The 26,779-nt window shown below is 45.0% G+C and overlaps 1 protein-coding gene across 1 annotated transcript in view; it reads right to left on the bottom strand.

Annotated features, from left to right (window-relative positions):
* DNAH9 (dynein axonemal heavy chain 9) overlaps nucleotides 1-26,779 on the bottom strand; it is a 338,319-nt gene that overhangs the window by 65,288 nt on the left and 246,252 nt on the right. Inside the window, 7 exon segments of the mRNA XM_078066359.1 lie at nucleotides 650-772; nucleotides 2,716-2,886; nucleotides 7,175-7,315; nucleotides 18,761-18,925; nucleotides 20,086-20,290; nucleotides 21,265-21,387; nucleotides 24,176-24,411. Of these exon segments, the coding sequence (XP_077922485.1) occupies nucleotides 650-772; nucleotides 2,716-2,886; nucleotides 7,175-7,315; nucleotides 18,761-18,925; nucleotides 20,086-20,290; nucleotides 21,265-21,387; nucleotides 24,176-24,411 (1,164 nt within the window).

Here is a 26,779-nt window from a genome sequence, read left to right as displayed (position 1 = left end):
GCGCATACATGTATGTTCTTAGGCGGCTTTGTATGCCTTGTATTCTCTGTCGCGCAAATAAATAAAATCTTAAAAAAAATAAGCCGCTCAACATGGCAAGAAAATGGGCTTTGCATTAAAGGGGAACAGATACCACCTACCTCCTGGGTGAACGTGAGAAGAAAATGCATTTCGAAGGTGCTCAATAAATGTGAGCTATTACGAACCACTGAGAATCTCAGGCTGGAATGCATCCCCTGCTTTGAGGCTGAGTTGGGACTCACATTGATGTGCCTGAACAGAGCTTGGCATCTGTCTGCTTCCTGGAAGCCCTGTTGCAGGACGCCCGCGCCGGCCCCAGGGCCTCACGGAGGGGTCCACATGCCAGCCCTAAGCGCAGGCAGGCGCAAGGCAGGGAAGCTCGCACGATCTTACCGCTTCCCCACATCCTGGAGGCAGAGCCCTTAACTTGCATGTACCTGCTCCTCTACAGAGCCTTCCCAGCAGGCCCGGGAACGGTGAGCTCTGCTGTGGGGGGCCAGGTAAAGGCATGCACCTATGTTTAACACAGCTCCGTGCGAGAACCCCCAAAGGCAGCCCTGCTGACTTCATGGGGAAAAACTCCAAGACATGAGAACCTGACTTATTCCTGGGGGCCTTTTCTACTGACCTTGATGCCACCCCAGGCCTGATGGGAGAGGAAGCCCACGGGACTGGTGACGCCCGTCTGTCCTGGAGATCGAAGCAGGAAATCCAGCTCTGCCGCATCAACTTCCCCGTTCATGAGGAGAATCTGCAATGTAGAAGAATGGTACCACATTTCTTTAGGGGGTGGGAGTCACAGGGTTCTGGAGATCTTGGGGTTGGCACTCAGGGTAATTATTGCTGCTTTGAATCCCCTAGAGCTTGCCACCAGTTTTGGTTGTTGAAAGAGGGTGGAGTGGAAGAAATTGGGTATCTGTGCAAATCACTCCTGGGTGCGTGTGTATTCGCCCCAAATAACCAACCCTAAACCTTGGTTAGCAAGCATTTTGTGTATCAGTCCTAAATGCCATGGAGTACATCCCCGCAATAGAATTAAGATGACACATACAAATGACATGATTTGAGGAGAATGTCGAAGTCACATGTGGATATACGCAAAACAGAAATGCATAAATGAATCAATAATGCGAAAGGTTCCAGAATAGGGGAGTGGCCAGCAAGCAGGGGTGAGGAGATTAATTTGATTAAACCTTCTATATATGGTTTTGAATTGGGTGTTGGAGAAGCTAAGAGGTGGAACTATCTAGGCAGGGAGGGAAGGTGCTCTGGGGAGAGGGTGAGGAATGGGCAGAGGCTAGGAGGGGGAGTTGGTGAGGAGTGTGCAGGGGAAGGTAGAGCGAGCTCTAGAGCTAATGATTCTCACCAAGAGGTGCGTGGGGAATTGTCCATCCCCCTTTAAATGGTGTTCTGTGCTCAGAACAGATGGGAATGCTTACTAAGAAATGCTTACTACAATAATTTGGCAAGTTTGAGGAAAAGTCTCTAAGGGGGGAAAAAGGCCTGGTAAAATGAGGTTAAAATATTTATGAGGAGAGAATAGCGAAATCTAGGGTTGGAAGCTCCTTGGGGCCTGGGGGCAATGAGTGTCAGGAGGGAAGATGCTGGGGTTCAAGTTTTTTTTTTTAAGTAGGCTCCACGCCCAGCATGGAGACCAACGTGGGGCTCAAACTCACAACCCTGAGATCAACACCTGAGCTGAGATCAAGAATTGGATGCTTAACTGACTGAGCCACCCAGGTGCCCCCAAATTAAAATTTTTTAAAAAGTAATCTCTGTGCCCAACGTGGGCTCAAACTCACAACCCCAAGATCAAGAGTTGCATGCTCCGCTGACTGAGCCGGCCAGGTGCTCCAAGTTCTTTTTATGATGGCCACACTCATCTGGGCTGGAGAGGGAATACAGAGGGTAAGGGGGACAAGCCACACTACCACTCCCCCATGCATTCAGGCTTTGGAACATGCAAAAAGAGTCAGCCCAGAAGTGATCACAGACTGTCTGGTGTCTAGAATTGAAAGAGGCCTTCAAGATAATCTAGTGTGTGCTCCCAATTAACTTATGGAAAAAATTCCCAATCCTAAATGATTAGAGGGATAAATGCAAGAAAATAAGTTTTCTTGGCTTTTTGAAGTTGAGAATAAGTGGAAGACAAGGTTTTTCTCATTAACACTGGAAGTTCCTGATGCACCCAAACCCTTGAGAATCAGAGTTCTTAAGGGCCTCTTCAAGGCCAAGGCTGCCATGGCTATGGAAGGACATTTGTAATTTCTTATTCCATGGGAAGTTTGGGACATTAAACCCGCATCTCTCAAGGTAAATAAATAATGAGGATGCTGTAAATTTCTTACAGCATCTCAAAAAGTATCTAGTTATTTGAATGGCCATTGAGTTCCATTGTTTATGCCAGTTTGGCACAAACTGGTAGGCTGCTGGAGGGCTATGTTGGGGAGCTTAGGTAATCCGAGGAAAACAAGAAGTACAACAGTTGATCAACCATGGCTGCCATGAGTGGGACAACAGTGAGGCAGGACGCATGCGCCATGTTGGACCTTCTTCTCCGGTGCCTCTGCTTAGAGCCAAACTGTCTTCACATTCTATGGGAAGCGTTGTGAAAAGAAGAAACTTTCTTTACACCTGCTGGTTGGGCACTGGAAAATGACCCCTTTTCTAGAAACTTCTTCAACCCACTTTTACCTGAAAGGTAAGCTGGGCAAGATAGGTCAGCTTGTCACACTCGAAGAGCCCACGGGTGGTGTACTGGTACACAGAGAAGGTGATGCTGTCTATCAGATTGGTCACGCGCTCCTTGAGGCTCTCATCTGGGGCAGCCTTCTCCACAGCCTTCTGGAAGACGATGCTGAACGCCTGGGGGCAGGAGGTTGGACACTGGTAATTGACACAGCTCTCTTTGTATATAGCTAGTAGACTGAACCTGTGAAGAACATTGTAATTTGCCAGCCACAGAAATGTTTTCCCAGCATATCCTGCCAAGAAGGGACCGTGGCAACAAGACAACATGCTATTAGCTCTTTTCTTAGTTTGCTTATATGAATTATTTACGTTGCCATGAAGTGGGCAAAGCTTTGAGGCATACAGACAAGAGCCTACAGTTTTGACCAGTGAAAAGTAACTATCCAGTAGCCCAAATCATTAAATTAGATCCAGTAAGTTTTGTTGGATAACTACCCCCAAAAAACACAGCCAACAATAACCAGTTGGGATTAATGATCCTAGCCAGTAAATTCCAGATTTCTTTTTTTTTAAAAGATTTTATTTATTTATTTGACAGAGAGAGAGACAGCGAGAGAGGGAACAAAAGCAGGGGAAGAGGGAGAGGGAGAAGCAGGCTTCCCGCCGAGCAGGGAGCCCGATGCGGGGCTCGATCCCAGGACCCTGAGATCATGACCTGAGCCGAAGGCAGATGCTTAACGACTGAGCCACCCAGGCGCCCCAAATTCCAGATTTCTTGATGGTAGAACCAAAATGTGTTGGGCAAATTTGTTGTCTTAAAGGGCCCCTTGTAAACATCCTAGGCACTCAGAATATTTTTAAATAATTATTTTTCCATTTGGGAATGATCAGAATCTCATGTGTTGTTTTTCTTCCTATGAACTGTGCATTCATTTGGAGAGTCCACGTACACGTTCCTTATTTCCTGATAGACCCTTCCCTCAATCAGGGAGCAGGGAGCATAGCCTGCTTCGGCTACACCTTCTGAACATGAAGGCTTTTGTATGAAATACCAATTTACATGAATCAATTTTTCATTATTTTAAAGTATACAGCATTTATAAAAGTAAATATTAGTAATGCTACATTTTGAATGTGATATTTATACAGCACATCATTAAAGAAAATCGAAATCAAGCTATCATTGGGCCTTTTCAATTCATGGCTAAGCAGATTTCCAGTCTTTTCTCTATTTTCCTTTTGTGGCTTCAAAAAGAAAATAAAAAAATTCTTAGGTCTTTCTAACACCAGGTATTTGAACCTCAATGGAAATGATGTAAGATCTGTGTCTCGATATTTCCTCGTTTGGAAAGTGGGGGGCGGGGAATATGAATTCCTCTATTTCATAGTACCATGGTATTTCTTGTTACTAAAACCCTTGCAGCCTTCCTTCTTCATTCAGTGTTGAGGACTGCAGCAACATCTTCTGACCACCCTCCACCCAATCCCCTGGGATGTTTCCCTGCACCTGTAAGGCTGGGGATTGGAAGAACAGCTTGGTAGAAGCAGATCTTGCCCTGCAGTTCCACACAGACCAATTTGAGAAACTTCCCCTTGCAGAGTAGGTCTGTAGAGACCGCGTGGGTAGCTTTCCCCCCCAGTGGTTAGTGTGGTATTTTTTCCCCTAAAACTCTCTTTCTTGAAATGACAGCAATCGGTAAATAATTTCTAGTTACTAAGCTTAAACAAAGTGATTCGCAGGTCAGGAAAAGATCGAAAGAACATTTAAGGACCTAAGTACACTCAGCATTTTCTTTACACTCCACTAACTCTGGGTCACTTTTCCTTTTCGTCCTAAAAAGGACCCCTTGTCCTGCTCTCACTTCCAGTGTCTGCAGAGCCCAGCGCTGGGCTGACTTCCATTTGCACGACCCCCCTTGGAGGTCGTCTGCTGCACACACAGTCTTATGGCTGGCTCCAGCCACCTCGTTGCCCTTCCAGGGCCCTTGTCCATTGCCTTGTGCCTAAGATATGTTTCATCTTGTCCTTTATCAGATTGTGGGCACACTGAGGTCAAGTCTCAGCAACTTTCTTCTCTTCCCTAGAATCCAGCCCAGCTCTTCCCGTATGGAAGTCACTAGAGAGATCTGTTAATGAATGACTGTGCCCACTAGTGCCCTGAAGAGCTTAGGCAGAGCATGAGAGATGCTCCAGACCAGGGATCTCAAACTCAAATGCCTCCAGGGGCCGGGTGTGTAAGACCAAATTGGGAGGGGGAGAACATGGTCACAGGGAGGCATGAGCCCATCTGGGAGCAGCCATCCCTTAGCTCTGGCAAATACGTGCCCTGCGTGGAGTGTAAGCTCAGTGTTGCCAAATCTTACAGACTTTCATGGGAGGCCAGAAATTTGGGTTTGTATGAAATCTCCTCACTTTTAAATCTTCACACCCAAGGAAGGTATATGAAAAGCCCTCTGAAAATAGGTCAACAGGCCTTCAGCTCTGTGCTCTTTGCTTCTATGTGATTCTTCCCTTCCCTGTCCCTTTGAGAAACCTCATTCTTCCAGCTGGGTCCCTCCATGTAAGGTGCATGACAGAGGGAGCTGGGCCTTCCATCAGTCCACAGGGAACCTCAGAAAGGTGCTGTCCTTCTCAAGACACCCTGAGCACCTGGCAAGTAAAGTCTCATTGACCCCTCTCTTTGCCTTGGGCTGAGTTTTGAAGAAAAATGGCAACCACGTAGGTTCCATCTTAACCATGTTATGAACTTCCAAGCTTGTTCACGACTGGCTCTTGAAGAGTTTTTGCTTGTATAAAAGCTAATAGACACATCTGAATATACTCCTGCTCAAAACAATTTAGAGGACTGGGATGTGCGGCCCCTGCTCTGAGAATGCCTCTCTTTTCTCTGGAACGACAACTATCGAGTCCAACCTCAGACCAAAGCCAAGACCACGGAGACTCCTGTGGCTGGTTTTTCTTCAAATCACACAAGGCTTCGAAGTGTACTGTTGTTTTGGTGCCTCTGAAGACACTTCATCTCCTTATCATTAAGCATTTAAATCTGCTTTCAATGACCAAGCTGGTCGGCGATTCTTAATAACAGTATGGGGCCCCAAAATGCCCTCCTCCCCCAAATAGCACTTCCAATGATGAAACAAGCCTCTATCGGGATGCTCTTGCTGCAAAACAACTTACAACATCTTTGGGAACACATATTTTCACGAGTTTCATTTAATTTCTTTTCAACTACTCTCAGAACTAGGGAGCGATCTTGCAGTTATGAGGCTTACCATGCTAACTTTCATACTGTCTTAAAATATTTCATAATTCTTTCATCTGTTGCTTTGACCTGAATACAAGGTTAAGTATTAGATTTCTTTTAAAAACATAAAATATTATTATTATTATTAATTTTTTAGAGGGGTGGGAGGGGCAGAGGGAGAGAGAGAGAATCTTAAGCAGGTTCCACATCCAGAGTGGAGACCCTTGTGGGGCTCGATCTCATGACCCTGAGATTATGACCTGAGCCAAAAATCAAGAGTCAGATGCTTAACTGGTTGAGCCACCCAGGTGCCCCGAACCATAAAATATAAACACATTTCATGTAATCTGCAGAGACTCTGAGTTGAGGGAAGGGGACATGGAAATGGTTAAATGCCACCTGCAATTTAATGAGCTCCAGGTCCTGGAGACATTCTGATTTCTCACCTGCTCACCTCCATCCCCACACCTTGGCCCCCATATGGAAGTTTACCTTCCCAGAGTGAGCTGTGTGCTCTGAGTGTGTGTATGAGGGTGTAAGTGTGTGTGTCTATCCTCTGTTAAGTCAAACAAGGAGGTTGTTCAGAAATACCCCACTACCCCTGTTGCCGCTTCAACTGCAGTCTTTCCATGAACACCCTAGAGGAGAAAGATATACTTTTAGCGACTTGCTTAAAATTTATAGGGCTTTATTTTTTCATTAGTAAGTTAAGTTTAGTCAGCACTTACAATTTGCTAACATCTTTGGTTTAGAAATATTTCAGCAACCATAAAGCAGTAGCTTTGAGGATATTAGGGTAATAAGACAAGTCACTTAAGGATGGGCTGCGATTATAGCCTGCTTTGGTCTTTAACTGGTATGAATGACATGCACATTTGATTGTCCCTCTATCATATTTTAAGATCTTTGGGGGCAGGGGTCACTTCTGATATTTCTTGGTCCTCCTCCCTGCCATCAGTAAGCTCAGCACCCACCATGTCATCTGTGCTCACTGAGTGAGTCAGGCATCTTCCGTTCCAGCCAAAGTAACCCGTGAGTCCTGAATGACCCAATTAAAGAGACGAAGATTGTAATGTTGGTCTGAAGGCACTGTAGCTGTCTTCCCAAACTTGTTCTGGAAGACCTGCCCTAGCTAATGAAGCCCACAGATAAGCTCTCACAGAGAGTTGTGGTGGCTATATTACGATGATTATGCAAAAAACTGCAGGTGTAAGTCACCTTGAGAGAAAACTGGTACATCGGGTGGATCTTGCTGAGGTCATTCATGATGAAGTAGAGCAGAGAGGCTCGGGCAGCTGCTGGCCGGTAGTGCTCTCGGGCCTCATTGATTTTCACTTCCATCACCTTGGCCTCTTGGACCTGTTAAGGAGGGAAACAGTGGTCCTTTGTTCCAACCAACCCATCAGCCTGGCCTCTCTGTGTCAATACACGTGTCTATGTGTGGGGGGCATATGGGTCTGGGTGGGGATGGCAGCCAGAAGGCTGGGAAGCTGCCATGTTAATTAATTAATTAACTAATTAATTAATTTTTTGGAGAAAGAGAGCACATATGTGCTTGTGCATACTCACATTGGGGAAGGGGCAGAGGGAGAGAGAGAATCTTAAGCAGGCTCCACCCCAGTGCGGAGCCTGATGCGGGGCTCAATCTCACGACCCTGGGATCATGACCTGAGCCGAAATCGAGAGTTGGACACTTAACTGACTGAGCCACCCAAGTGCTCCATGCCGTGGTATTTTTTTAATAGTGCTTGAGTGAGAAAGGAGGCGACATACTCCATCTTTCATGAGGGTGAGAGTGCTAGCTCTTCCAGCCGGGAAGTGTGGGCCATGCAAGCTTCTGAGCTCCATTTCAAATGAGAAAGATTTCATGGAAAAAATATATATAACTTGAAAATAAATAAACTTATGTATGTATGTATGTATATATATATTTACATATATATTACTTGAAAATAAACCAGAATTCCAGGCAGTGAAAATCCAGTGAAGAGAGGAAGAAAAGATGGCGGAGGACTAGGGGACCCTATTTCAACTGGTCCCCGAAATTGAGCTGGATATCTACCAGACCACTCTGAGCACCCATGAAATCAGCCTGAGATGTAAGAAGATCTGGATCTCTACAAACAGAATATCGCAGGCGGTTGGTTTCGAGGTACGAAGCGGGTAGCCGTGATTCTGCGGGCAGATATCGGAGGATAAACAGCCAGGAGGTGCCTGGCCCTGGGGATCCTACACCGCCAGTGAGTGACAGCCTCACGCGCTGGGGACCGGGCACAGACTCGCAGACCGGAGTGGTGGGGAAAGGACTTTAGGGCAGCCCCGGGGTGGAAACCCGGAGCGGCGGGGTTGCTTGTGCCAACTGGGAGGGGCTGGCGGTTTTAGAAGCACAAAGGGCAGAGACCTGCTCCGACCTGGAGGCAGGACTGGGGGCACTGCAGAGGGGCGCACAACCCAGGACACTGCAGTTTATAGCAGCACGGACAGAAACGGAGATGGTGTGGCCTGGAGAACTCACTGAAGAACAGACTGCGGTCTCTCTGCTCTGAGGCAGAGGGTTGGAAATGGTCTCTTCTGCTCTGACTCTCGGAAGAGACACGGAAAGCCGCCAGGGAAAGCCGTCAGAGAACAAAAGCCCCCCAAAACTGATTCCCACTGAAGCCATCCCCCGCCATAGGGGGGCAGGGCAACTCCACCCAAAGAGGGTTGCCTGAGTAACAGTGTGGCGGGCCCCTCCCCCAGAAGACAGGCTGGGAAAACAAGAGGCCAGCAACCCTAAGGTCCCAAGAAAACAGGTGCATCTTGCTTGGTTCTGGTCAATAATTTGGACTCTATACATTCCCTCAAACACCCATCAACAGAATGACTAGGAGGAGGAACCCCCAAAATAGAAAAGACTCAGAGATCATGACTTATGCCGCAGATTTACAAATGGATGCAGATATAACCAAGATGTCAGAGATGGAATTCAGGCTAGCAATTGTGAAGACAATAGCTAGAATGGAGAAATCAATTAATGGCAACATAGAGTCTCTAAGGGCAGAAATGAAAGCTGAATTGGCAGAACTTAAAAATGCTATCAATGAGATCCAATCCAATCTAGATAATCTAACAGCTAGGGTAAGTGAGGCAGAAGAACGAATAAGCGACCTGGAAGACAATTTAATAGATAAAAAGGGAAAAGAGGAGGCCAGGGAAAAACAACTCAGAATCCATGAAAATAGAATCAGAGAAATAAGTGACACCATGAAGCGTTCCAATGTCAGAATAATTGGAATCCCGGAAGGAGTGGAGAGAGAGAGAGGACTAGAAGATGTATTTGAGCAAATCGTAGCTGAGAACTTCCCTAATCTGGGGAATGAAACAAACATTCGCATCCTAGAGGCAGAGAGGACCCCTCCCAAGATCAAGGAAAACAGGCCAGCACCCCGGCATGTAATAGTAAAACTCGCAAATCTTAGAACCAAGGAAACCATCTTAAGGGCAGTTAGGGGGAAGAGATTCCTTATGTAAAGAGGGAGGAACATCAGAATAACGTCAGACCTATCCATAGAGACCTGGCAAGCCAGAAACACCTGGCAAGACATATTCAGGGTACTAAACGAGAAGAACATGCAGCCAAGAATACTTTGTCCGGCAAGGCTGTCATTTAGAATGGATGGAGAGATGCAGAGCATCCAAGACTGGCAGAAAATGAAAGAATATGTGACCACTAAGCCAGCCCTGCAAGAAATATTAAGGGGGGTTCTATAAAAGGAGAAAGACCCCAAGAGTCATATACAACAGAAATTTACAGGGACAGTCTATAAAAACAAGGTCTTCACAGGCAACATGATGACAATTAATTCATATCTTTCAATAATCACTCTCAACGTGAACGGCCTAAATGCTCCCATAAAATGGCACAGGGTTGCAGATTGGATAAAAAGGCAGGACCCATCCATATGCTGTCTACAAGAGACTCATTTTGAACCTAAAGATACATCCAGACTGAAAGTGAAGGGATGGAGAGCCATCTTCCATGCCAGCAGACCTCAAAAGAAAGCTGGGATAGCAATTCTTATATCAGACAAATTAGATTTTAAACTAAAGTCTGTAATTAGAGACACAGAAGGACACTATATCATTCTTAAAGGGTCTATCCAACAAGAAGATCTAACAATTATAAATATCTATGCCCCCAACATGGGAGCAGCCATCTACATAAGCCAACTGTTAACCAAAATAAAGAGTCATGTTGATAACAATACTTTAACTGTAGGAGACCTCAATACTCCACTCTCAGCAATGGACAGATCATCTAAGCAGAAAATCAACAAGAAAACAAGAGCTTTGAATGATACACTGGACCAGATGGATCTCATAGATATATACAGAACATTCCACCCTAAAACAACAGAATACTCATTCTTCTCGAGCACACATGGAACTTTCTCTAGCATAGACCACATACTGGGTCACAAATCAGGTCTCAACCGATACCAAAAGATTGAGATTATTCCCTGCCTATTCTCAGACCACAATGCTTTAAAACTGGAATTCAATCACAAGAAAAAAATTGGCAGAAATTCAAACACTTGGAAGCTAAAGACCACTCTGCTCAAGAATGTTTGGGTCAACCAGGAAATCAAAGAAGAATTTAAACAATTCATGGAAATCAATGAGAACAAAAACACATCGGTCCAAAACCTATGGGATACTGCAACGGTGGTCCTAAGCAGGAAATACATAGCCATCCTAGCCTCACTCAAAAAAATAGAAAAATCCCGAATTCACCAACTAACTCTACACCTTAAAGAACTAGAGAAAAAGCAACAAATGATGCCTAAGCCACGCATTAGAAGAGAAATAATTAAAATTAGAGCAGAGATCAATGAATTAGAAACCAGAAACACAGTAGATCAGATCAACGAAAGTAGAAGTTGGTTCTTTGAAAGAATTAATAAGATCGATAAACCACTGGCCAGATTTATCCAAAAGAAAAGAGAAAGGACCCAAATTAATAAAATTATGAATAAAAGGGGAGAGATCACGACTAACACCAAGGAAATAGAAACCATTATTAGAAATTATTATCAACAACTATATGCCAATAAACTGAGCAATCTGGATGAAATGGAGGCCTTCCTGGAAACCTATAAGCTGCCAAGACTGAAACAGGAAGAAACTGACAACCTGAATAGGCCAATAACCAGTAACAAGATTGAAGCAGTGATCAAAAACCTCCCAAAAAACAAGAGTCCAGGGCCTGATGGATTCCCTGGGGAATTCTACCAAACATTCAAAGAAGAAATAATACCTATTCTACTGAAGCTGTTTCAAAAAATAGAAACAGAAGGAAAACTTCCAAACTCATTCTATGAGGCCAGCATTACCTTAATCCCCAAACCAGGCAAAGACCCCATCAAAAAGGAGAATTTCAGACCAATATCCCTGATGAATATGGATTCCAAATCCTCAACAAAATCCTGGCTAATAGGATCCAACAATACATTAAAAGGATCATCCACCACGACCAAGTGGGATTTATCCCTGGGATGCAAGGGTGGTTCAACATTCGCAAATCAATCAATGTGATAGATCACATTAATAAGAGGAGGGAGAAGAATCATATGGTCCTCTCAATTGATGCAGAAAAAGCATTTGACAAACTACAACATCCTTTCCTGATTAAAACTCTTCAGAGTATAGGGATAGAGGGAACATTCCTCAAGTTCATAAAATCCATCTATGAAAAACCCACAGCGAATATCATCCTCAATGGGGAAAAGCTGAGAGCCTTTCCCTTAAGATCAGAAACACATCAAGGATGCCCACTCTCACCACTATTGTTCAACATAGTACTAGAAGTCCTAGCAACAGCAATCAGACAACAAAAAGAAATAAAATGTATTCAAATTGGCAAAGAAAAAGTCAAACTCTCTTTTCGCAGATGACGTGATACTTTATGTGGAAAACCCAAAAGACTCCACCCCCAAATTATTAGAACTCATACAGCAATTCAGTAATGTGGCAGGATACAAAATCAATGCACAGAAATCAGTTGCTTTCTTATACACTAACAACGCAACTGTAGAAAGAGAAATTAGAGAAACGATTCCATTTACAATAGCACCAAAAACCATAAGATACCTCGGAATAAACCTAACCAAAGAGGTAAAGGATCTATACTCTAGGAACTACAGAACACTCATGAAAGAAATTGAAGAAGACACAAAAAGATGGAAAAATATTCCATGCTCATGGATCGGAAGAATAAACATTGTTAAAATGTCTATGCTACCCAGAGCAATCTATACCTTCAATGCCATCCTGATCAAAATTCCAATGACATTTTTCAAAGTGCTGGAACAAACAATCCTAAAATTTGTATGGAATCAGAAAAGACCCCGAATCGCCAAGGAAATGTTGAAAAAGAAAAACAAAGCTGGGGGCATCACGTTGCCCGATCTCAAGCTGTGATTACAAAGCTGTGATCACCAAGACAGCATGGTACTGGCACAAAAACAGACATACAGACCAATGGAACAGAATAGAGAACCCAGATATGGACCCTCAACTCTATGGTCAAATAATCTTCAACAAAGCAGGAAAAAACATGCACTGGAAAAAAGACAGTCTCTTCATAAATGGTGCTGGGAAGATTGGACAGCCACATGCAGAAGAATGAAACTCGACCATTCTCTAACACCATACACAAAGATAAACTCAAAATGGATTAAAGACCTCAATGTGAGACAGGAATCCATCAAAATCCTAGAGGAGAACAGAGGCAGTAACCTCTTTGACATCGGCCACAGCAACTTCTTTCAAGATACATCTCCAAAGGCTAGTGAAACAAAAGCAAAAATGAACTTTTGGGACTTCATCAAGATAAAAAGTCTGCACAGCAAAGGAAACAGTCAACAAAACAAAGAGGCAACCCACGGAATGGGAGAAGATATTTGCAAATGACACTACAGATAAAGGGCTGTATCCAAGATCTATAAAGAACTTCTCAAACTCAACACCCAAATAACAAATAATCAAGTCAAAAAATGGGCAGAAGACATGAAAAGACACTTCTCTGAAGAAGACATACAAATGGCTAACAGATACATGAAAAAACGTTCATCATCATTAGCTATCAGGGACATTCAAATCAAAACCACATTGAGATACCACCTTACACCAGTTAGAATGGCAAAAATGGACAGGAAAAGAAACAACAAATGTTGGAGAGGTTGTGGAGAAAGGGGAACCCTCTTACACTGTTGGTGGGAATGCAAGTTGGTACAGCCACTTTGGAAAACAGTGTGGAGATGCCTCAAAAATTTAAAAATAGAGCTACCCTATGACCCAGCAATTGCACTCCTGGGTATTTACCCCAAAGACACAGATGTAGTGAAAAGAAGGGCCAAATGCACCCCAATGTTCATAGCAGCAATGTCTGCAATAGGCAAACTGTGGAAAGAGCTGAGATGCCCTTCAAGCGATGAATGGATAAAGATGTGGTCCATACATAAAATGGGATATTACTCAGCCATCAGAAAGGATGAATACCCAACTTTTACATCCACATGGATAGGATTGGAGGAGATTATGCTAAGTGAAATAAGTCAAGCAGAGAAAGACAGTTATCATATGGTTTCACTTATTTGTGGAACATAAAGAATAGCATGGAGGACATTAGGAGAAGGAAGGGAAAAATGAAGGAAGGGAAATCGCAGGGAGAGATGAACCATGAGAGACTATGGACTCTGAGAAACAAACAGGGTTTTAGAGGGGAGGGGGGAGGGGGGATTGGTTAGCCAGGTGATGGGTATTAAGGAGGGCACGTACTGCATGGAGCACTGGGTGTTATATGAAAACAATGGATCGTGGATCACCACATCAAAAACCAATGATGTATTGTATGGTGACTAATATAACATAATAAAATTAAAAAAAAAAAAAAGAAAATCCAGAGAAAACAGCATAATAGAATTTTCTGCTTTAATTTTTATGAAAGAGTTAATGTGTAAATTCACAAAGAGGATCTCTTTCTTTCTTTCTTTTTTTTTTTAAACAAAAATGTAATTCCAGCGTAGTAACATTCAGGGCATATTAGTTCCAGGTTACAATATAGTGATTCCACAACTCTATACATCACCCAGTGCTCATCATGAGAAGTGTACTCTTAATCCCCATCAACTGTTTCACCCATCCTCCTACCCACCTCCCCTCTGGTGACCATCAGTGTGTTCTCTAGAGTTAAGAGTCTGTTTTTTGGTCTCCTTTTTTCTTCGTTTGAAACTCCACATATGAGTGAGATCATATAGTATTTGTCTTCATCTGACTATTTCACTTAGCATTAAAGTCCCTAGATCCACCCATGTTGCAAAAGGATCTCTTTCAATGGAAACATTTATTTTCAGAAAATTTCTTATCACAGGGAAAAATGAGAAAAGAGATCTTAGCATCAGAGAGAGATTCTGAAAGAACGTGACACTAAATACAGACCTCAGTATGACCTGCCTTATGTTCTAGAAGAGTGAAACCAATGATAATTCATGAGAGTCTCAAAGGAAAAAAAACAATGACCCCATTTGAAGATGAGCTTGCAGTAAACAATTAAAAACTTCAGAAGAAGTGTTAACAAAGCGGACAATTAGAAACCCTCCCTCTGCCCTCTCTTCCAAAATCCCAGAAGGATTAGCATTCCAAGAGCTGAAGATCGCTGAACAATCTATAACTATTAACTATTTCTGTTTAAGAGCAGTAGAGATGAAAGAAAGCATAAAATCAGGACATTGTAAGTAGGAAGACTGAAAAAAAACATACAACTAACTAGGACTTCTAAAGATAAGAATTCAATTATTTAAATGAAAAACTAGTGCACAGGTTAAATAATGGACTAGCATTGGAAAGAGAATACATGAACTAGAAGACAGATCTGATGAAACTGCAACAAAAGCAGCTCAGAGAGAAAAGAAAGATGAAAAATATATAAGAGGTTGTGAGAGCTGGCAGACAGAATGAGAAGATTCAAAATACATCTAACAGAGGTAAGTAGAGAATAGGGAGAAGCAACAGTTGGAGCTATAATAGTTGAGAATTTTCCAAAATCGATGAAAGACCAGAGCTCATCATCATCAAAGAGAATTTACTATCCACAGGCCCTTGAAGAAATAATTATTTGCTTCAATTAGAAAATGATTGAATCCAAAAGGAAGAAACGAGGTCTGAGAATTTCTTAAATATATGGTTAATCTAAATAACAAAGGCCATAAAAAATGGCCACCTTGGGAATAGTAGGTAGAACTAAAATATAAAACAGTAACAGAAGATGGAAAAGGATGATCAAAGTATTCTAAAGTCTTTATATTGTTTGGAAGAGGCTAGATATATCACTTTATATTAGACTTTGTTAAGTCAATACAGATATTGTTAAGTCACATATAAAATGAAATATGATTTCATATATAAATGAAATAAGATTCATCAATAAAATAAAACAATTGTGCAACACTGTTGAATCACAGATCTGTACCTCTGAAACAAATAATACATTATATATAAAAAAAAAAGAGGAAGAAGAAGAAGAAGAAGATGATGATGATGATAGCAGGAGGGGAAGAATGAAGGGGGGGAAATCGGAGGGGGAGATGAACCATGAGAGATGATGGACTCTGAAAAACAAACTGAGGGTTCTAGAGGGGAGGGGGGTGGGAGGATGGGTTAGTCTGGTGATGGGTATTAAAGAGGGCATGTTCTGCATGGAGCACTGGGTGTTATACGCAAATAATGAATTGTGGAACACTACATCAAAATCTAATGATGTAATGTATGGTGATTAACATAACATAATAAAAAAACCAAAGTAAATAACTTCAAAATCAGCAAAGGATAAAGAGGAGAATAAAGAAAAAGAAAGGAGGAAAAACTAAGCATGGTGGCTAGAAAACACAAATTAAGATGGTAGGAAGAAATTCACTCTATCAATAATGTTAATAAATGTAAATCGGTTAAATTCAGTAATTGAAGACATAGATTCTTGGAAGGGGCTGGACTGAACAAAAATCATACAATTATTCAGAATGGCGTTTTGAGATCCATATGTTTCAAGCTCACCTGGGTTCTTAATGCCGTCCATTAACTGTGTTTCCTGAGTCACCTTTCGTTCCTATTTTAGCAATTGCAAACCTTCACTCTGCTCCCCAAGCTACCTACCTCACCACCACTCCTTTACTCCCAGCAGGTGAACATGACTCATGCTCTCCCCGTTTATATAAAGACCAACAGAAGGAATCTCCTTCATTTCTGCCTCTCTTCTGATTCCTTTAAGTCTCTGTCTCCCTAGCTCAGTTGTCCACATGGATCCATGGACCATGGATCTCATTTCTAGACTCCTGTTTGCCCCCAGCCCCTATCACATTGGAGCTAGCTCTCCAACTTTCTATTTACTTTTTTAAAGATTTTATTTATTTGAGAGAGAGAGAGTGCACGAGCAGGGGGGAGGGGCAGGGCAGGCAGAGGGAGAAGCATACTCCCTGCTGAGCAGGGAGCCTGATGCGGGACTCCATCCCAGGACCCCGAGATCATAACCTGAGCCAAAGACAGATGCTTAACTGACTGAGCCACCCAAGTGCCCCTCTCCATCTTTCTAAAGAGAAGCTCACCATCTGTGGACCTGAATGGCATTTCCCCTTTCTTATGTACCCCACCGTATTAACCATTTCTTCTTTTTTCTGTAAATTCACCTTCTCTTCTTGACTACTGCTCTTCTTTTATAATCCATGCATCCTCCCAACTCCTGGCGAGGATCTTAGTACGCTCAGTCTCTCCCATCTCAGGGGATCCATGTCCTTCTTAAGTTACAATCCTTTCTCTCTCTCCCAGTTCACAGTTTGGCTTCTTTAAAGGGTTATTTATACTCACTTTCCCTTTCTCAGCTCCCATTTGCTCTCATTCTAATGTAGTCTGGCTTCTGCTTTCATGGAAATCATCCTCCCCAAGATCACTGATAACTCCTTTTTGCAAAGTTCAGTGGCCACATCTCAGCCATATCTCATTTGAGTCCTCAGCATCACTCAACACCACTGGCATGCCTTCTTGAAATGTTTTCTCTCACAATCCCTTATTTTCCCTGCTTTTCTTCTCATCTCTCTGCTCTATTCCACAGTTTACATCTTCTGTATTTCTCTTAATACGTATTAGTCTTCTTCCATGCTCTACTCCCAGTCTCATCATTGTGCACACATCTCCCCAGTGACTTCATCCACTCCTGGTTTCAATGACCAACTACTTGTTGATGACTGTAAGCACTTTATCACCAGCCAAGATCAGATATCCAGAAACCCATGGGACAGATCTATGTGAATGGCCCAGAGGCACTCCAAACTCAACACAACACAAACTAAAATAATAATTTCTTCTCATCCCTAAATCCATTTCTGCTCCCATCTTTCAGCTTTCAGCACCTTTACTTATCTAGGTGTTTATTTCCAGAACCTGAGACATTTCCTTGACCAAAACTTTTTTTTAAGATTTTATTTATTTATTTGACAGAGGGAGAGAGAGAGAGAGAGAGAGAGAGCGAGCACAAGCAGGGGGAACAGTAGAGGCAGAGGGAGAAGCAGGGAGCCCAATGCGGGACTCGATCACAAGACCCCAGGATCATGACCTGAGCCAAAGGCAGACGCTTAACCGACTGAGCCACCCAGGTGCCCCTAAAACTTTTATCCATATATAACCATATGTGAGTTGGGTTCTGTCCACCCCCCCCATCTCTCTTGCCCAAGACAGTGGAACTTCTACATAATTATTGTACAAACTCTGCACCGTCCTATCTAGAGATATGGAGGCCACAGAGAACCAGCAGTAAAACCTGGTGGTCACGTAGTGGCCATGGAGACGATGCAAGGCTGGACATCCCTGCTCTTACTGTCTCTCCCTCCAACCTCAATTGTCTGTTATCCCAGAGTGGGCATGAGCTGGTCTACCTGCCCCCATCATTACTTTTCATTTTCCCTGCCCTGTCCCTACCCGGAACAGAGGCTTTGATATTTGGAGAGGTCCCAATAATCTGACAAAGAGTGTATTCCCACAACAAAGGTGTGTTGTTACAGTACTGAGTGGTATCCTGCTCAGAACCAGGGTCTTAATTGTTCCTCTAATCCAGGAGCAGGGCTGGGAATGTTGTTAAGCCTGCGTAGGACAACAGCCTGCCCACAAAGGGTGAGAGGCTCGGACACCCTCAAGTCCTGTCTTCCAGTCCCCCACAGGGGAAATAAAAGCGTTCCAAACATTGTGGGATAAAGGAAGGAAGCTATCTACTGCATCATCTCCCAGGATGACAACCGTTTTTGAGAGCTGAGCTTCCTGAGAAGTCACTGAAATTCCCTCATGGCAATCGGACTTGTGAGATTTTTGCAGGCTGGTGGGTTTTCTCAGGGTGCAATCATGCCGAACCAGCCAACACTCACAGCAGTGGGACTCCTTAACTTCGGGGCAACCGCACACACTGGCTAAGGATGAAGTGTGAGCTACCATCCCCCGCGTGGAAGACGAGGCTGGGCACAGACTTAATGCTCATCAGACGTCTGTGGAGTTGAGTTGTCAAATGCACCTCCCAGAAGGCAGGAACTCCCTAACACAGGGTGTGAGCTGGTCGACTCAGGAATCCCGCCTCGCTGGACTTTCTAGAAGGAATTCTGGAACATGGAAAAGGTACCTGGGAATTCTGACTTCGTGTTTTTTTGTTTTTGTTTTTTTTCCAAAAACTCAGGACTCAGGGGCTGGGAGGAGGGCCTTGCCGCCCAACCTTGGATGACAGGGCAGTTTTACCTTCTTCTCAACTTCGGCAGCTGTCTGCTTGGTGGTCTCCAGGTTCTCCACTAAGGCCGTGTCCCCCAGGAAGTTCCCAGATGCTGAGGAGAGGCGAGATAGCAGGTTGTCTTCTAAGGTCTTCAGGGTGATTTTGAACCCATTCTGCTGCTTCGTGAGATCTGACTGCAAACATCAAGTAAGGTGGAGTCAGATGTGGAAGCCCTGAGCATCCTGAATAAATAAATGCTACAGGGGTCAAGTTCCTTCCTTCAGACGGATGAAGCGGGAGACAGGATAGCATGAGAACAGACAAGCAGATGAACTGAATCCCAAATGCACCATTTATTAGTCATGTGACTTTGGGCTAATTTAGCTTCTGCTTCTTCTTCTTTTTAAAAATATTTTATTTATTTAGGGGCGCCTGGGTGGCTCAGTCGTTAAGCGTCTGCCTTCGGCTCAGGTCATGATTCCAGGTCCTGGGATCGAGCCCCGCATCGGGCTCCCTGCTCGGCGGGAAGCCTGCTTCTCCCTCTCCCACTCCCCCTGCTTGTGTTCCCTCTCTCGCTGTGTCTCTCTGTCAAATAAATAAATAAAATCTTTAAAAAAAAAAAATAAATAAAAATAAAAATATTTTATTTATTTAACAGAAAGAGAGGGAACACAAGCAGGGGGGAAGGCAGAGGGATAGGGAGCAGCAGAGTCCCCGCTGAGCAAGGAGCCCGATGCGGGATTCGATCCCAGGACCCCGGGATCATGACCTGAGCTGAAGGCAGATGCTTCACCGACTGAGCCACCGGTGCCCCACTTTCCTGGTTTTAAATTAGCCCCCTGGCTTTTTAATATCACGCTACTTTATTTTCTTGGAAAGTCTTGTTATTACCTCGAATGACATTGTTTGTCTATGCTATTTATTTTCCGTGTTCCTCCACTAGACTATAAGCTCCGTGAGGGCAGGAACATGGTCCCCCAGTCCGTGGTATTTTGTTATAGCAGCCTAAGTTGACTAAGACACTCTCCCCACATGCTGGTTACTTCTGGACTCATGTGTGGGCCCAAGCACGTTCATAAACCTGGGCCAGGCTCTGCTCTTGGTGACAAGAGTGTGTGGTCTCCCAGCTGTCTTCGGCCTCTCTGTTCTTAATCTTGCTCTAGTCTCTGTTTCCCAACTGGACACTCAGGCAGCTAAATGATGATGGCCAATCCTCACCACCCCCCAAAGTCTAGCTAAGAACCATGCTGCTCCGCTCCAGGAAAAGCAGCCCCCACACCTCACCCAGAACGGAGAGCAGGATCTAGTGGCCGAGCATTTTCATCCTCCCTTCCTTGGTGGATCCTCCACGTACCTTCAGCTGCTCCAGGTCCGGCCTCTCCATGCTGACCACAGCGGCCAGCAGCTGGTCCTCCAGGCCGTCCCTGGTCACCGTGAAGTTGATCAGGGTGGCCTGAGCCTGCAGTTCGGGCTGGTAGTGAGGATTGGCTAGCTTGGTGTGAAGGATGAGCCGGAACCTGGGATTGTATTCACACTCTTTGTCTCCAATTTTAATGAATCTGGAACACAAAGGGTCATGTGAAGGTGGGGTGCCTTCCCATGAGAATCGGTTCAGGGACAGAATTCTAGATGTTTTTTTGTGAGATTGTAGCAAGCAATATTGCCACATTCGGATTCCTCCCAAGCATGTCTAGATTGAGCCCTGAGATCCTTGTTTGCCCCAATGTGGGGCATGGGGGTGGAGGGTGAGAGACTTTCTCGCACGGCCACCATGTTTGATTTGACGTGCATGGCTGTTGGGAGAGCCATTCACACTGTAGTCCAAGTAGGTTGGTACATTATGAAACTTTCCCAGCAGATGGCAGTAAAGTGTTTGCAGAAAAGGACACCATCAGTTTGCACAAAGGTGCTTTACAGGCTCGCAAAAATAGGGCGTCCTTTTTTTCATGGCTGATGGAGAACTATGGGTGGAAATGGTTAATTCAGCAAATGAGCACATCCTAAGGACATGGAAAGGCAACTTATGGCCTGGGCAGTGGGTAAAGCAACCCTCCATGATAATGCTCTCTCTCCTATGTGCTTATTGTCCTTCATCCTCTCTCATCCTCTTCCTTCTGCCAGACACTTGCTAAGCCTTGATCACTTGCCAGCCCCCAAAGCAACAGGGGCTCATCAAAGGGCCAGAGCACTGAGTTCTCAGAACCCAGGAGTCTAGCTTGGATAAAATGCTCATGCTTACAAGGCAGTCTGCATTTTGACCACTTCCTTTCTAAAATTCCTCCAAAAGAGTGCACTGTTCCCATGTGGGAGGAAGTCAAGGAGGACGTGACTGATGGGAGCAAAGTTATTGCAGGAAACTTTCTCTACGAGTCAAGGGCAGCTAAGTATTCCCCTTGTGGAAGTGAGAAAGGTGTGCGTGCTGCAAGAAGCCCGTGGCAGGCGTTGAGGAGAGGATGTTCAGGGAAGAGCAGATCTGCTCACGGTTCTGGGAGCCTGCTCCTCAGGGAGGATCAGTGACATGGCGGAGTCTTACCGTCCTTTCTTGATGACCTCTCTCCCAAGAAGGGGTCCCAGAACAGGATCAACGGACTCTTCTAGGTTTTCGATCAACACCACGTCTCCAGCCTCCAGGGCACGCTCTAGGGTTTGGAGGTAGCTGGGGAGAGAGCTGGACAGTATGAGCCTGCGGCAGGGTACAGATGCACAAGAAGTGTAACAGGACAACTGGGGCCTCCATGGAAGACGTGGGGCACAGCTGCCTGGGCTGACCTCAGTGGGCCCGTTTTTCTCTATTTAAAAGGATATTTATTTGATCTTGTACAGTTTCAGAAATGAGGAAACATGACAAAATACAAAAAAGGATACAAAAATGAATGTGACCCTTTCATTGGTCATTCGTATTTTGGTGTTGAATGTGTATGTTTGGATATATTATATTTTCAAGGTGATTCCTTTTATTATATTTTATTTATAATTTAATTTATATTTGCATTTATATTTATTTACTATTGGATTCATACAGCACGTTTGTTTTATAATTTGGTTCTTCTACATAAAATATATCGGAAACATTTCCCCACATCATTAAATATTCTCCTGTAACAATTTTCTTTCTTTTTAAAGAATAAATTTTAATTTTATTATGTTATGTTAGTCACCATACAGTACATCATTAGTTTTTGATGTAGTGTTCCGTGATTCATTGTTTGCGTATAACACCCAGTGCTCCATTTAATACGTGCCCTCTTTAATACCCATCACCAGGCTCACCCATCCCCCCACCCCCTCTCCTCTGAAACCCTCAGTTTGTTTCCCGTAGTCCACAGTCTCTAATGGTTCATCTCCCCTGAGCCAAATGACCTGAGCCAAAACCAAGAGTCAGAGGCTCAACCACTGAGCCACCCGGCTGCCCCTAGAAAGGAATGTTTTGATCAAAGTGTGGGGAATAGGCTAGGATGAGATTATCTGGTCCATGACACAGATAAACATATACCCTGGTGGACCTTGGGATTCATTTCTCCTCTTATCCTTTCTAGAAGAAGGGATCCATTCTGGTAGTTTATATTTGCTTTAACTATTTTTGTAACACTGCGTGTTTGATTTAAACAATGCTGGCTGATCTGGACCTCTGGGCAGCCATGTTCAGGATGGATGACCACAGCAGAAAGCCTCACCTTGGCGGCTGTGTGTTGGAGAGGATAAACCTTGGGTTTCTAGCTGAGGACCATCTGCTTCAAACACTGCCTCCATCAGTTTAAAAAAATATTTAATAAATTAATTTACAATTGCGGTGAAATATACGTAACACACAACCTGCCATCTTCGCTGCTTCTAACTGTACAGCTCAGGGGCACCAAGCACATTCACACTGTTGTCACCACCATCCATCTCCAGAAGTTTTCCATCTTGCAAAACTGAAACTCTGTACCCGTTAACTAATGACTCTCCATACCCCTCCTCTCAGCCCCCTGGGAACACCGTTCTGCTTTCTGTCTCTGTGGATTTGACAACTCTAGGAACCTCATATAAGTAGAACCATACAGTATTTGTCCTTTTGTGACTGGCTTATTTCACTCAGCACAGTGTCGTCAGGGTTCATCCATGTTATAGCGTGTGTCAGAATTTCACTCTTATTTGAGGCTGAATAATATTTCATTGTATGGATACAACACGTTTTGTTCATCCATTCATCTGTCGAGGGATACTTGGGTTGCTTCCACATTTTGAATATTGTGCGTAATGCTGCTATGAACATTGCTTTTAAAATGGTATACTCTTGGGGCACTTGGGTGGCTCAGTTGGTTGAGCATCTGACTTTTGGTTTCCACTCAGGTCATGATCTCAGGGTCGTGGGATCAAGCCCCGCGTCGGGCTCCCTGCTCAGTGAGGAGTCAGCTTGTCCCTCTCCCTCTGCTCCTCCCCCCGCTCATGCTCTCTCTCTCGTTCTCAAAATAAATAAAATCTTAAAAAAATTAATATGGTATACTCTTGCAGACATTAATTTGCTTCTGTGAACCTCTATTTCCCCAGGTGTGAAATGGTACCAGTAACGCTAACTTTATCAGCTGTGTGGATTAAGGAAAGCATTTGAGATCAGGTCCCTAACACGAGGGCTGGCACATACCCAACCGCCTCACAGATGATCTCTGTCCCCCCCCGCTTTACCCCCACTGCCCGTCCTATCCTGCTCATGTATCCTGATGGCACAGAACAAGAACTGAGAACTGAAACTACAAAGCTAGGTTCTAATACAGTTAATGAAGCCATGAGGTGGGAGGTGCGGAGGCTGGAGCGGGTGCTGGATAGACATTCTCCGCATCATTCATGTCCCTTTGGGTAGTAAGTCTCCATCGGGCACGTGCGAGGCCATGGCAGGTACCGGGGCTTCTCGAAGGTTCACAACTGACTTGGGTGCTATGCATCCAACCGCAATGTCCCATCGTTCCCCGGGAGAGACAATGCTTAGGTTTGTGCTATGGGGCTCTGCGCCGGAGGTGGGAACACTGGGCAGAGAAGTGGGCTCTAGGACGGGCTGAGACAGGCACAGTTTGGCTAAACGTGAGGGAGACTTTGTGAAACCCAGAATTGCGCCTGACCAGGGAGGACGTGTCCAAGGAGAGAAGGGAGGGGGATGCTGGACGGTGGAGACAGGACTCCTGATGGGTCGGGTGGCTCACGTACACTCGCACACACACACACACTCACACACACACACTCGCGCACACGCACACACACGATTTCTCATGACAAAGAAAAGCAGAGACTTGGTACCCACGCATCTTTCATTGGGAGGTTTCCTAAAATGGGAAGAGAAACAGGAGAAACCTCGTGGAGGAAGCAGGAGGGTAGAAACAACCCACTGGGGCTTCAGATCCCCTCATGACACTTTTTTGCCCCTCTGCACAAACGACAAAAAGGGAGAAGCGATGTGCTCAGCCACCTACCCCTTCTGGCCGATCTGGGTGACCCGGAGGTTCTCGCCGTATTTGTTCTTGATCCACTTGATGCCTTGTAGTTGTGGGTCAATCACGAGGGGCCAGCGCTCACAGCTGAGGAGGATGGTGGCATTCTCCGTGGACATGCGGTCCGCGGGGAGGCCCTGGTTCTGCCAGGCTGCCACGTCGGCATCATCCGTCAGCATCCTCAGGGGATCCAGGGCGGGGGTGACGGGGATGGGGACCTGATGAGGCAGAAGCAGGACACATGCTCAGAGCAGAAGTGGGCTTCCTCAGCTGGGGGCACAGGGGGGATGCCCAGGAGCTCCCGAAGTCGGCACAACTCCTTCAAAAGCACGATCAAAATCCCCCCCAGAAGAGTGCTTTTCTGGCTTCGTGATTATTTCTGGAAGCAGGTTTTCTTCAAGTCCTGAGAGCCTTTTTTTCTCTCGATGGAGGAATAGCAGCAGAGATCCGGCCTCTGTGACCATTTGTTCTGGGGTATACTCGCCTAAATTGAATTTCTAGCATAGATTATGTGTGTATTATCAACAGTCTCCTCCCTGCCCTTACTCGTGTTAATAGGGTCCCTTTCCCCCTGCGTTCTGATTCTCGTGCACGCTTTCCGGAGCAGGTCCCAGGCCTGCTGGGCTTACCCCCGCCTGTGCCAGCCCACATCACCCTTTCCGTCATGCACGGCACTCACCACCTACTGACAGAGGCCCAGCTTGCAAAGAACCGGAGATGCTCCCCTTTCTCCCGGTCCAGAACACCCCCCACTTCCTGGGTCGCCTGCATGACCTCGCCCTGGCTCGCTTGCTGGCGCATGCTGGGAAGCCCACCAGCTCACCTCCGGGCCTGAGGATGCTTCCCTGGGACCTGGTTCCCTCTGTGGCCCCCGTGTGTGCCCCAGATCCCTCCTTTTCTTTTTCTGTTGACCTCTCTCAGCTCATTCAATTCTTCTACAGCTAATATTTTCCACTGGGGACACGCATACATTTTTTTTTAATTGGGGTAAAATTCATGTCACTTAAATGAACCATTTTAGAGTGCATGATTCAATGGCATTTGGTCCTTCACAATGTTGTGCGACCATCAGCTCTATCTGATTCCAAAACAGTGTCCTCAGCCCTAAAGGAACCCCATACCCTTTGGCAGGCCCTCCTCATTCCTCTCTACCCCAGCTCCCAGCAACCACTAATCTACTTTCTATTTACCTCTTCTGGATAGTTCACATAAATGGAATCATACAACAGATAACTTTCTGTGTCTGGCTGCTTTCTCTTAGTAAAATGTTTTCGAGGTTCACATACACACACATGACCCTTTAACCTCTCTGTCCCTCTCTCCTCTGTGGTTTGTCTTCCCTGTTACCTCAGGAAAGCCTGTCCAATCCATCCCCTTTCCCTTAATCTCACTCACTAGGGTGACCGATGGCCAGCACTCTACCATCAAACAAACCTTGAAAGCAAGATCTGCCTCTGGAGGTTCTTATCCTGGGATCAGGAATGTATTTCAAGTCCATTTTATGCACTAAAAACATTCCTGTGAGAAGAAATCCAGAGGTCTCACTGGAGCGCCAAAGGGGTCACGGCCCAAAAATGCTTAGGAACCCCCCAAAAAGCCAGAAAAATCCCCACTAAGCTGCCCTTGAGCTCCTCACTTTTGTGCACTCAGTTAATAATTGTCCTTTTAATAATTTCCTTTCCCATGGTGTCCAAGATAAATAAATAGCAGCTTTATTTTTGTTTCTTTCCTAGTGCCGTAAGGGCATGTATGTATGTATGTATTTCCATAATAGTTTTTATATCACTATTTAACAAATCATCAAGTGAATAAGGTTTTGGGAGCTGATCTATGGAACCAACCATCACCAGACAATAAGGGTTTTATGTTCTGAGGATCTGCCTATGCACACATTCTGGAATACAAATCTGTACATAGTGAACTTTTGGGCTGACTCTTACTGCAACCGCTTTCTGTGAACCTAACCTCCTCTACTGGACGGTGACCTTCCTGTGGGCATCTGGGTCTTTGAATGGCTTTTGTCCTCCTGTCTGGTGGAGAGGGAGGACATGCGGAACCCTCAGTGAACATTTGTGGATCGAGGATGATGAGTGATGGGAAAGTGGACAAGGTGAGGAATTATTCTGACTACAGGCTCCAGCCCTGAACCCCTTTCAGCTAGGGACCAGCATGTCCCCCCCAATCGTCTCAGTAGAAATGGAGGGGTGGGGAGCAAAATCCACCCACTTACGCTAGGAGGACAAACTGAGGACACACGACTGAAGTAGGCAGAGCTGTTTGCATAAGGGTGTCTGGGTTCCCATGACCAGGGGCAATGCAGGATCTTGGCCCTACCACGGCTCTGAAGTTTGGCTCAAGAGCAGGGAGACTGGAGGGAACACACAGGGTGCTTTGGATGTCTCCTGAGTTTTATAGTTCGAGGCAGCCTGGTGGGCAGTGGATCAGAGTGTCCCTGGAGAGCCCAATGGAGAGGAGAGATGCTGTCCTCAGGTGGCCCAGAGGGCAGTGGATGGGAATGTGGGTGAGCAGAAGGAAGGACATGGGTGCCCATGTCACATGCAGGTGAATGCTCAGGTGGGAGTGGTG

This window comes from Halichoerus grypus, chromosome 2 (genome assembly GCF_964656455.1).
Source record: "Halichoerus grypus chromosome 2, mHalGry1.hap1.1, whole genome shotgun sequence".
NCBI lineage: Eukaryota > Metazoa > Chordata > Mammalia > Carnivora > Phocidae > Halichoerus > Halichoerus grypus.
This window is presented reverse-complemented; position numbering and strand designations above follow the sequence as displayed.